Raw genomic sequence first — 13,169 nt, forward strand, 5'->3', positions numbered from 1 at the left:
GTTTTATGTCTTAACAGAACATATTATGCACGTTTATGCCTTCGTGCCATTCGCTTACCTGTGTCCAAAATGCTATATCTCACTCTCTCATTTTTTTCTCTTTCTTAGATGAATTCCACATTTACGACGCTGGACAGCACGGCTGGGTTAAATTCAACGTCAACCAGACCGGCTACTACCTTGTCAATTACGACCCAACTGATTGGCAGCGACTCGGAGAGGTTCTTCAAAAGCATCACGAAGTAGGTGCTGTCGACGTACAGCTGTGTAGTTTTTTTTAAAGAAAATGGATAATAAATGTTGTATCTAGTGCAAAATTGAGGCACGATGAGGCACCGCTACAAAATGGTATTAGTTTAGTGAGCTGTCATGGTTTAGTGTGATGTCAACACGCCGAGATGTCTGCTAAAATTACTCTTGGATGCAGACAGCCCAAGGTGACACGGAAAACCAACGGTAACTGCGAAACTGCGTTTTAGCCCATACAAAGAAAGTCCGGTAGTCATGGGTAATGCACTTACATTTTAAGGGGGCCCTAGCGATGACGCTATTTTGACTGTAAGTCATTTTCCTTAGAATAATATTTTGTACGCACCGGTCGAGTCAAGCGAGAGCTGAGAAGGGCTCCTTAATATCAGCTTAATAATGGATTTTAAATATTAAGAGACTGAACCTTGCAGCCAAGCGAATAGTGTTGCAGTTGCAGCAATCGCCGCTTCTTCCAAGTGTCACTTTGTTTTCATTGAGCGGCCGGGCCAGTGCAATGCTGGCATGCAGCAGAGCGCAAGTCCATGCGTGAAGGAAGGATAAATGTCTTTTCCTTAATTCCCCTTAATGAGTAGACATTGCAGCAGCTCACTCAAGAGTGCGAAGCAGTGCAAAGTTGTAAATTATGAGTTCCGGTTTTTCTGTGTCCCTCTGTCCTGCTTCGCGCAGCACCTCTAAGTTGTAAATCATGAGTTCCGTTTTTTCTGTTTCCCTCTGTCCTGCTTCGCGCTGCACCTCTAAGTTCTGACGTCCTTTAGAGGCACTGCAACTAGAAAATTTGAAGCTGTACTCAGCAGTAGGATTTCGAAGCTTTTGAACTGTATGTCAATCTGCTATGAAGCCGTCGTCAATGTTTTTGTGCACTTTTCAGTAAACTCGAAAAGGCATGGACATTCAATAAATCAACTAGAACCACACAGAAACTAATTCAGTTGATTTGATTCTTACTCCTAAATTATCCCAAAGATATTCACTGGGCAGAAACATTAATGGCCCTTGTGTGCATGCATGCAGTGAGAGGGCCTGCACAGGTGTAGCAAAACGTCCTGTTTTCTTTTGGTTTTCGATCAGGAGCTGACACCTGCGGACAGGTCAAACTTGCTGTATGACGCCTTCCAACTAGCTTGGTCCAACCGCCTGTCCTATGATGTTCTTTTCAACATGACTCAGTACTTAATCCATGAGATGCACCTCATACCATGGTCCACAGCTCATGGATCTCTACTTGCGCTGACGCATCTCCTTGAAAACACCGAGGTCCGACGACCCATGCAGGCAAGTGCAATTTCGCAGCTATTCGACAGATATATGCGAGTGAGTGGTATTTTCTGAGTGGTATTCGTTTTCTCTTTCCTTCTAGACATATATACGCAAATTGGTAGACCCTATCTACAAGACACTTGGATGGGAAGACGGCGATAAGCACATGAACAAGCAAGTGTCTTATATTTAGTTATTACTCTGAATTGTTTTATCAGGACATGTTCCCTGAATAAGTTCTGCTAGAGTGCAAAGTATCTTTGGCGTTTTGAGCGTGCACCCTCTGTCAGAAAAGTTCTAGAACTTTTTTCCGTGCAATATTTGCAGTCAGTAATTGGGTGTAAATTTACTTGGCAGCAGAGCTGGTGTTTAGCAACTGACTGTTAGGATTGTTGGTAGATTTAGTTGGACGTTACACGAGTAATGTGGAGTGACATGGAACGTGATTTAGCAAGTATTCATTTATGAAGCATTATCAAGAATTCGTGCCTTTGAATGGTGTCAAAGGTTTCGTAAGGCATAGATTCGCTGTAAGGCGATCCTATAGAATCAGACACCCGTTAAAGTCACATACTGCTACAAATGCAGAATGTGTGAGGCAGTTACTGCATGAAAATCGCCTCGTTACTGCGACCATGATATCATAAGATCTGAAATTGAACACAGATGTTTGTAAGGTGTCACCAGATATTAAGCAACGATTTAGGGAAACGAAAACTGAATTCAAAACTTGTCCATTGCCACACTGACAGACAAACAGAAAGAAATCAGACGAACAATAGCTGCTGAACTTTTGGAAAGTGTCACTAGTGATCTGCAACTTGTGTTAATCATCAGTGGCGGAGAAGAAATTTGGTACTACCAGTATGATCCTCAAATGACCGCATCACAAACACTTTCTGCACAGTTTGTGACGTCTTTAATCAAAGGAGGTCAACCCAGGCCGCAATGTGCCACTGGTGGAGCTGAACTGGACACCTATAACTAAAGCTCCTGATTTTTCAGGGAAATGACACCCTAACAAGCTAGTCCTCTCCACTCATCGAATGGCGAAGTCACAGTTCACCTCCCTCCAAATAAGTGAAGCCAAAACCACCGAAAACAAAGACAATGTTGATGGCATTTTTTTAAATGTCAGAAGCTGGGTGCACCATTAATATCTTCCTGAAAAAAAATTTTAATAATGAGGTTTTACATACCAAAACCACTTTCTGATTATGAGGCACGCCGTAGTGGAGGACTCCGGAAATTTTGACCACCTGGGGTTCTTTAACGTGCACCTAAATCTAAGTACACGGGTGTTTTCGCATTTCGCCCCCATCGAAATGTGGCCGCCGTGGCCGGGATCCGATCCCGCAACCTCGTACTCAGCAGCCTAACACCATAGCACTGAGCAACCGCGGCGGGTATTCCTGAAGGATAAACACTGAAAGAAAACCTATATTGGCGTGTTAAAGCTTTTGTGCTGAGCAACTCGGCTGCATCATCCTAATTTGTCTTCATCTGGACAGTGGTTCATGTAGCACAACAATGAGAGGCCCCACACTGGTGCATCAGTTCAGGAATATCTAGCCAAACACCCATATTTCTGCTCTCCCATATTCACCCAACCTGTTTCCCTGTGTTCTTGTTTTACAACATCAAATTGCCGCTGAAAGGGAAGTGTTATTAAGATATGGCAGCAATCCAGACTGCTGCGACTTATGTGCTAAAGAGCATGCCGTATGAAGCTTTCTCTGCTTGCTTTCATGACCTCCATGCAGAAATGGTGGCAGGTTTGTATAGATAACTGAGGCGGCTAGTTCGGCAACCTAGAGTCATTAGTTTGCAAATTGAATAAAAGCTCAGTCCTGGATCCTGGAACTTACCTGACGAAGGTTGTAGAATTGACTTCTGTTAATACGATTCTGGTAAATTCAGTGTTTTGTGTAATTCGATCCAGACCGAAAGTCCCGGCCGGGGGCCATACATTTTCAATGGGCGCAAACTTTTGTTATTTTGATCCTGAAATTGGTCTTCGCCACATAATTCGAATTTGACTGCCCAGAATTCACGCGCTTGACCCCAATAGTGAGCGACGCTCAGTGGGCAAGTGAATGCGTCGAAAACGAGTCATCTCCCACCGAAAATGTGTACTTTCGGCCGGCCCTAGGAAGATTTTCAAGCGAAAACAGTTGCTCACGATGGATGATTACAGTATTTACGTGATTCTAATGTGCGCCTTTTTTTTAATGTGAAGCATTTCTTGGCGAATATTTGCCACTTTGGCAATATCTATCTAGCTGCGTACGTCTTGGTGCTTTCGTGGTCGTTTCATTAACTTGGTATGTACCAAAATTGTCATAGTATGACAAGAGTGTATGACGAACATAAATGATCTGTCATGACATGAATATCATGACATCTCTATCATGTAGTGAGGCTTATAGCGCATGAAAAGACAAGGACGAAAGGAGACGTGAGACACACAGGTGCTAACTTGCAACAACCTTTATTTCGAGCAAGGGACCCATACATATATACAACTTTTTCGCGTACATCATCATACATGCGCTGTTTGCTAAAATTGCTTGCACACCATTACGCAGGTAAGCTAACCCTTTGCGGGAAAGGTCAATTGATGGTTTTGACACACAGTTACCCCCAAACCTATAAATCATTTCTGCTTCGATAATTTCGCGAGTTAATTCCAGATTGATAATAATTCCACATGATTCCAGAGATCCAGAGATCATGGTCGTTCCGTTAACTTGGTAGATACCGAAATTGGCATGGTATGACAATGGTGTATGGCGAACATAAATGATAGGTCATGACATAAACATGACATGGGTAGGTCACAAAACAGCCGCCTACGTATTGGTGCTCTCGTTAACATGATGCTCACGTCATGGTCGTTTCTTTAACTTGGTAACTTGATAACTTTAACTTTAACCGCTCACTGCCTCACATAAAATTGGTTCCCACAGGGCATGAGACCTGCCAGCTTTTGTACCATTGGCCCGAAAATTGCTTGCACTGGCCTACAGTGCACGGTTACGGGCAGTGCCGTAACCATGCACTGTCCAGAGAATTACATGCGTCGCAGGGCAAACAATCTAATCGGTTATTCTAGACGTGGGCCACCATCCTATTTGAAATTATGAAGGAAATGTCTAATAAAGGCAGAATATCAAGCGCTAAGTTGACTGTAAGGAAGACTTTATAGTGGTTTATAGAGAGCGTTAATTTGCAGTCTGAGGGCGATGACGATGGACATTAAGTTTTGAAAAAAATTCATTCTATACAGGTGACGTTCGATGGTTTCATATTTTTATTATTGCCAGAATTGAAGGCATACTACATTTTTCTTGCTAAAAAGAACCAAGTGCGCGTTAGATTTATACGTTAGTTTTCTACTTTGAACCTATTAAAAGTGGGTGCGCGTTTGGTTCTTTAGTGTGTTAGAATCATGGAAATACTGCCAGAGGAATGGGCAGTGTGTTTCAGCGTTTTTCTTTCTGCCTGTTTAATTCCACCCGCCTGATGAATTGATCACTCGTCGGCCCGTCAGGGTTGAATTAACAGAAGTCGACTATATAGAAAGCATATTTAGGTTTGCCAACTCTCAAGTGGCCGAAGTCGGAACGAAAGAGGGGGGGGGGGGGTGCTGCTGCATGGCAACAACCGACCCTGACAGTGCCAAGAGCTACGAGTCTCTATGTGCAACAATGTTGCCCAGATGTTTTATTACTTTTATGTCGCAATACACAAGAAAGGTGCAGTAGTTGCCTAGCTAACGCAGCTATCAATACAGCTAGATAGAGGTACTGTGAACGGTTAGGGCCCAGAATCATGACAAAAATGAAACTGCCTTTATGTTTATGACAATGCAACAGAATAGAAAACAGAAGAATCTGCAACCGAGCTGTCAGGCATTACTATAAGAAAACCTCGGAAGGTGTTTTGTAGGAGTCCACCTACTGGGCATTTCCATTAAGTCCACTGCTGATTGGCTGTGGGGCCAGGTTGCTGCGGATGCGCAGCCCAGCACAGCCAATCAAAAAGTCAACAGCAGATGAAATGGACATGTCCACTAGGTGGACTCTTACAGACTACATCCCCTGGTTTATTTATCGTGTTTGAGTAGTAAAAAGGGAAAGAAATACAGAACATTTGGCCATCCTGGCGGGATGAAGTCGTGACTTGGGACATTTACTCAATAGTTGGGACTGTCCCGATAAATTTGAGATGGTTGGCAACCCTATCTATGCATACATAATTTTCGTACGGTCCCTAGAATATTGGCTAGTCTGCCGTCCGCCGATGGCAGCGAGGACTGTTTCCAAATGACGGTGGCGGTGGGGCGGCGAGCAGTCCTCATGTATCCTCATGCACGGCCCCTCGATGCAAAAGCACACGGTGCTTTTGTGTTCGGCCGCCTGGCTCGGCCGCCTGGCTGCGTGTTGGCGAAGCGCGTGTTCGGCGTATAGTTTAGCCGTTACTTTTTTCTTTCTTTGCCGCGGCGCTCTTATGCCGCATTAGAGCAGTATTTGTTAAGGGTGTGATGAGAGGTTTTAGCTGTGTAAAGTGGTATTTGTTCGCGAAGACATTTTTGCTGAGCCGTATGAAGCATGCCTGTGGAGCGGGGATACGACTCAGAACACAAAGCGATTGCGCAGCCTGGAATAGATTGAGCACTGAATTTATTTATTCATGCGATACTGCTCGCCTTTGGCAGCCAAAGCCGCAGTGGTTAAAAGTGAAACAATAAAATTGAAGGGGGCACTTATCTCTACGTGGATGAATGCGAAAGCACTGCGACCACCTCGTAATGCTCATGCACTTTGTCTTCTTAATTCAATTTTTTCTTAACTAACACCAAATGTCGTGGGTTGGACTCCCACCAAAGGTCCAGGGTACGACTCCCACCAATGGTCGTGGGTTTGAGTGCCGTAATGAACTCTAGCTTAATTAAACATGTCTTAATTAACTTCGCATTAACATTGCCTTAATTAACTCTGCCTTAATTGACGTCATCAACTGGCTCGATTTGCTCACTTGACTTTTTGGACCGTCGGGGTCACGCCAACACCCACAACGCCGGATTTGCCGCCTCATGAGCCATAGAATGCTTCCGCATTAATAATCAACCTGAGGTACAGGTGTGCGATGTGACATAGTAGAGGGCAAAAATAAAAATAAAATCCAGATTCGTTCAAAACCTATACAAGACAAAAAGAAAACACTTCCAGTTAAGGGTGAGCAAGAACAGTGAGAACAAGTATCTACACATAATAATAGATCAAATTGCAAATGGCAAAATTAAACAAAACGAAAAAAACATTTGGGAAGCATGCGCCGTTGATATGTGATGCTAGGAAAAGGCGCGACATGTAGAGTTGATATCACGCATGGTCAAGGAGAGCACCCGAATATTTTTCGACATTAGATGAAATTGTGGAAGCACGTCCCACGTACTCTGCGATAATCCCGTGCAAGTAATCAAGCACATAGTCAAAAAGAATTGTAATGAGGAGAATGAAGGACCTTTAAAAAACAGTGTAAACAAATTACAGCACACAACATCCGATGAAATAGCAAGGTGTTCGTGAATAAGACGAGAAAATATAGAAGAAAAAAAAACACAATTACACGGCTGCTGAGCGTGTGTCCCCGATGTCCCCGAATTGGTGAAATGCAATTATTTTCTTCTCATTTTCAAATGTTCTAGCTTTTCTTTCTTTGCTGTCCTTTCATTATTTAGAGTCTTCATGAAAAACCGGAGAAGCAGAAGAGGCTGTAAATCCACCCGCGCCAACCCGCCGCGGTGCATGCAGGCAGCCAAGTAGACGACAGTGAAGTGCATAGCAGTAGGATAGGGTGCCTCGATGCGCGCGCCCCCCTCGGCCGCTGAGGGGGGCGCCCACATCGAAGCACCCTACAGTAGTACTGCTCGCAGCGCCCTCTGCGCTTTCATTCAAAAAGCGTCCCGCCCGCTTCATACGACGCAGATGGCAGACTAGCCAATATTCTAGGAACCATAATTTTACTGAAGACATTCTTCAGCATGTAGAGTTGACCTTGGGAAGAATGCGTGCAGCCATACAATAACAGATCTTGGGCTGGCTTCAGCGTAGACTAAGCCAGTACCACTTGATTCATTAGCTCCTGCTCAGTGACAGTAAACGAGACACTGTAGACTGCAGTGACACTGCAGCGACAAATAAAAAATATTTAATAATGCTTACCTTTAATCAGCTTTGCAGTGCCCTGTAAAACATGTGTGCACAGCACCAACAAAATGATTGCAGCCACTTGACTCTTCCAAGACTGACTGTCATTGCCCTTCCATGGCACAACACAAGAGGCCTGTACACTGTGTCGCTATCGTGCCATCTAGTGTTGTGACTTCGGGGTGACTCTTTCCGCAAACGAAGAACAAACAAAAAACTTTATACAATATTTACAGATCGTGGATGATAGTGTACATGTAGCTGCAAGAGCGCGCCAGACTGACTGGGCGGCTGGAAGTGACTCTCTCTCCTCACAATGGGCCGGTTCTCCCTTTAGTCCCTTTGGCGACCCCTCTTCGGCAGGAACCAGTTTGGCAGGTGCCGACGTCACTCGTGTCGAATTCTTGATTCGTCGCTGAGATGGCTGGGGGCTTCTCCAAGTCCCCTTCATCGAATTCTTGATTCTTCGCGGAGTAGTGGGAGCGCCCGTTGCCTCTCTGATATGCATGTGGTGCACGTAGTATGGCAGCTCCCGTCGCCTCGATGATAGCCACGTGGTGCCTGTAGTATGGCAGCTCCCGTCACCTCGATGATAGGCACGTGGTATGGCACAACACTAGTCATCAGAAACAGGCAAATCACAATATGGCACAATAAAGTGAGAATTATATATGTGTACATTGTAATAATGCTTATGCCATAATAGCCTAGGCTGATCATTTAAAAATAAAGATACAGCAGGGATGCTGAATTCACATAAAATGAAGTTTCCTATGTTTAAGGCTTTGTTTCTATGAAGTCAGCCTGCTACTAATACTCCTTATGTTTCTATAATTATTATTTCACAAATTAAATTGTAAAGTGATTTCAAGAAAGAAAAAAAGAAAAAGACTAGCATTTCAGTTTTCGAGCTGTGCTTATTGAGGCCTTTTTTATTTGTTTAGGCCCTGCAACTCTTTTCATGCACTGTGTATTAAAGGGCATCTCCTCCTGCATATTTTCTAACTTAATGTTTATGAATGCGCCTTGTACAAGTGAGGTTATCTGCAATCACATGCTGCCCTTGCCATACCCTCATTACCTTGCTCTCCTTTCATCATTTATACTGCACTCAAAGTTGTTTCACTGTGTCCATGCAAAATGATGCCCACCATATGCTGCCCCATCATGCTGTGACTTTGCATTGGTGTGACCTAGGCCCAGAGTATTGGTGCAGTGGTGTCATGCTCCACTACCAATGGTTTCACTGCGCTAGCAGTAATAATATTACTCTGGTTTTACATCTACTAGAGGCACTCCATACTTGTAGCATTCAAAGAAGCCTGGCTAGTGGGCATCATGTTTATAAGTGCATAGCAATAAATATGAAAAAGTTGCAGGGTTGTCCGGAACTTGGAAGAGAAGGGGCTGTCTTTTGAGCAAAATTGAAGGCTCACTGCTGCCTATATGGGAATAATATTCGATTTAGATATTCATAATCATTCTCAAATAGCTAAGCCAGTTTCTGCAGAAAAATATTTTCAGGGCTCCCCTAACATGATAGAGAAACCTCTAATGCAAATTGCTCAAATGAATGTTGTTCAATGTTTTAGTATGCTGAGAAGAGTCATATTGGACCTGGCATGCCGAAATCTGCATCAAGAGTGTCTCAAAGAAGCAAAACGACGTCTCTCAGCTTGGGTCGATGGTGTTCAGTAAGTACCCATTGCTACTTTTGTGTGTGCATATCAAAAATACTTCATATACAGAGACATGTTACAGTACTGCTTCATCTGTCCCTGGACACACTTGACAGTATTGAAACATTTAGGAGAAAGTCAACTCACAAATTCTTTCTGAGCATGAAAAAACTGTGTACACGCAGAAAACTTTCTCAAAAGCTTGTATGTCTGTCATTGCTTTTGAACCTTACATACAGTATAGAACATATGTAGAAAAATATCAGATCTAGGGGTATAGAAGCAAGTACTGAGGTACAGGAATTTTATTAGAGAAGCACTGAACTATTTATGGCTGTGATTTTGGCAGTTTTGTTGATACACAAAAGTGAATCATCTAATTACAACACTAAAGTTTTCAAGTGTTTCAAAGAAAGCATGGCTCATACATAATATAAATATATGTTCAGCACATGTTTCTCTTTCCGGATCATCATTCAACCATAAAGGAGGGCTTTATTAAATGTGATGATCTTGTGGGCCATTGAAAAACACCAAAGGTTATAAACATCCCCTTTGAAAGCAACTCTCATCCTCAGCACCAGGAACATCGTCAGAAAGGTTGATTTCCGTAATGACCGCTATGTGTTTCTACTGTCCTCTTTTTGAGCTGTCTCTGAGCAGCAAGATATGAGCAGCTTCTAGACATTGTGTGGAGAAAGCAATTTCATATTCCTGTGTTATATTTACTTGGCAGAAAGGTAATATGAACTTAGTATATTTATATGGCTGCATGTTTAATCACTACCTGCAAGAGATTTCAATCTTCTTTTGTTGAAGGGAAGTGCCAAGGAATATTAGAGGTATTGTTTACCGCTATGGAATTTACCAGAGCAGTGGAGACCATGAATGGCAGTTCATGTGGGAAAAATACCTCAAGGAAGTCTCAGCTCAAGAAAGGATTAACCTGCTTTATGGCCTTGCCCATGTAAGGAGTCCACCACTTATCCACAGGTAATGTGCACACTATGCAATTATTAATATTCCATGTGCTATTATTTTTGAAAATGGGATTTCTCACAGGAATAACAAAAGTTAATGGTACTTTTACATTCAGTCACACTCAACAAAATAAAATATAGAAGACAAAAAAGACAAGGTCTGAGCAACTTTGGCGGTAGAGAAGTGGTTGCGTATGTGCGGTTCAGAATTTGGTTCGAAATTCCTTTTGCCGAAGTGACGTCCAACGCCGACGCAGGACGCCGGATCAGGCTCCTTAACGCTCTCGCGTTTATATGTAAATAAAAATTTGCAAGTTTGCTGGGAGACTCGTTAGGGAAAGAAATAGCTTGTTACTGCATTATTGCTAACAATTTTCTTCATTTGTGGATAACCCTAAATAACTGTGGAAACTGACAGATTTAAAGATATGTAAATTATTCGATGAGGCCAATTAGAATACACATTAGCTAACTGATTTTTAGACTAGATGGGGGCTGGAAAAATGACAAAAAAATCGAGTATCTCAGTTTAGGCCAAAAGCAGCAGGAAAACTAATAACACACTTTTTGCTCAGTGTTGCACTAAAGTGCAACAATATTTGCTTGACTTTTTTATCATCTATGTTTTTCACATTCTCCAACACATAGTCGAACATGCACCATCACAAAGCAGCAAGGGCGGATTTTACATACCCAAATTCGCTGCTAGTAGTAAGCCACGGACTGGCATGTCATATCTGTTCAGAGAAAGCTTTAGCTCGGGCCCAGAAGATGAAGAAGAAGACAACGAATCCCTTGAACAAACTTTTAATGAAAGCATTGCCAAGAACATTCTTGAAATTCAACCTGTCGCCATTGAACGCATTCATAGGTTAGGAAAACCTTCACGCGAGAAAACCAGGCCTGTAATACTAAAACTTCTTGACTTCCGTGAAAAGACTTTTGTGCTAAAAAACTGTCGCAAACTTAAAAATACTGAATACGCGATCAGTGAAGACTTCTCTGTCCGAGTACGTGACATAAGGAAAAAACTGTGGGTTAACGTAAAATCAATGAAAGATTCCAGTGCAAAGGTGGCGCTCGTTTACGATAAAGTCCGAATCAACGGAGAATTGTTTCAGTGGGATGAAGAAAAGAACTGCCGGGTACCTGTAAAGGCACAGACAAGTGCGAGTAAAGGCCAAAAAAAACCAGGAAGGAATTGGATCACACCTACGCCCCCGACCGCCCCAAAAACAAAACAAATAACCTTTGCAAACGTAAATGCGCGTAGTATCCTGAATAAGCTTGACGCACTAGAGCCTCTTCTTATCAGCCTAGAGCCCGACTTTATGGCGATTACAGAAACGTGGCTTACAGATGACATACAGGACAAAGAAATAGCCCCACCCGACTATGTGATTGTGCGCAAAGACAGATTAACGCGAGGGGGAGGAGTGGCTTTACTAATAAATAAAAAAATTCCTTTCACTGTCTTACCAGAAGTCGAAAATGCCGAAGCACTTTTTTGCAAACTTAGTTTTGGTGCAACGATTATCAGTGTCGGTTGTATATACCGTAGCCCTCCGACTGATGAACGCGCACTGACATCATTATATCAGTATATGGAACTTCATGTACAAAAATCCCGGCTGATCCTTCTCGGGGATTTCAACCTTCCTGATATATCGACTGGCCAACCATGTGTTATCGCTCTCCTTGTTCAGAAATTGTTTTTGATATTATGCTTAGTTTTGACTTGTCAAAAGTTGTCAACGAGCCCACATGTGTTCAAGGCAATGCATCCAACATTCTTGACCTCATCTTTCTGAGCAACCACTTTTCGATCAATAAAACTAACTTAGCAGTGCTAGATGGAATATCAGATCACAAATTAACATTATGCACTATTCCCATCCAGGCCGCAACAAATCTTTCTATTTCCAAAACTAGTTATCCAGACTTTACAAAAGCTGACGACTCAAGCATAGTTAATTACTTAATTTTGGAGTATCAGTCATTTGAAGAACTCGCTAATTCTTCAGACACTGATATAGACGCAATATGGGAAAGATTTAAAGCCATTGTATCCCACTGCATCAATAACTATATTCCAATAAGAACCAAACGAATAAATAGAAATAACCCATGGATAACACGTGATGTCATTCATGCGAAGCGCAAAGTGAAGCGACTAAGAAAATTGCTCAAAACAAAAAAAGGTCCTGAACATAAATGTAAACTCACGTGTGCTGTCAATGAAATGAAAGCAAAGATTAGTACAGCGAAAGCACATTTCTTTTCAGTTACGCTTCCTAACTTTTTAAAACATTCCCCTGGAAAGTTTTGGAAGTATCTTAGCCCCAAAAAACAAAGCAACACTCTCAATTCTCAGGAACAAAATTTAAGTTTTCTAAATTCATTAAATACATACTTCAAGTCTGTGTTCACTGCTGAAGATGGGTGCATTCCGGAGGTGAATCACTACAACCAGAGACCGCTAGGCATGCCAACGATAACTGAGTCAGGAGTCCTCAACTTATTACTATCAATAGACACAAAAAAAGGAAACGGCCCGGACAATATTCCCAACACTTTTCTTCAAAGATATGCCAAAGTCAACGCGAAATATCTACATCTAATATTTAACAAATCCTTATCAACATGTAGCCTTGCAAAGGAATGGAAAATAGCGAAAGTAATCCCCGTTCATAAAGCAGGAAGCAAAAGTGATTTTGGTAATTACAGACCAATATCGCTAACATCCACAGTAGGGAAATTATTAGAGC

The 13,169-nt window shown here is 42.4% G+C and overlaps 1 protein-coding gene across 2 annotated transcripts in view; it reads left to right on the forward strand.

The window, feature by feature from the left end:
* LOC142580357 (uncharacterized) overlaps positions 1 to 13,169 on the forward strand; it is a 205,679-nt gene that overhangs the window by 126,535 nt on the left and 65,975 nt on the right. For both annotated transcript variants that reach the window (XM_075691144.1, XM_075691145.1), the window contains exons 12-16: positions 109 to 242; positions 1,339 to 1,542; positions 1,628 to 1,701; positions 9,335 to 9,436; positions 10,241 to 10,414. In XM_075691144.1, the coding sequence (XP_075547259.1) occupies positions 109 to 242; positions 1,339 to 1,542; positions 1,628 to 1,701; positions 9,335 to 9,436; positions 10,241 to 10,414 (688 nt within the window). The remainder of the gene's footprint in view (positions 1 to 108; positions 243 to 1,338; positions 1,543 to 1,627; positions 1,702 to 9,334; positions 9,437 to 10,240; positions 10,415 to 13,169) is intronic.

Source organism: Dermacentor variabilis, chromosome 1 (genome assembly GCF_050947875.1).
Source record: "Dermacentor variabilis isolate Ectoservices chromosome 1, ASM5094787v1, whole genome shotgun sequence".
Taxonomy (NCBI): domain Eukaryota; kingdom Metazoa; phylum Arthropoda; class Arachnida; order Ixodida; family Ixodidae; genus Dermacentor; species Dermacentor variabilis.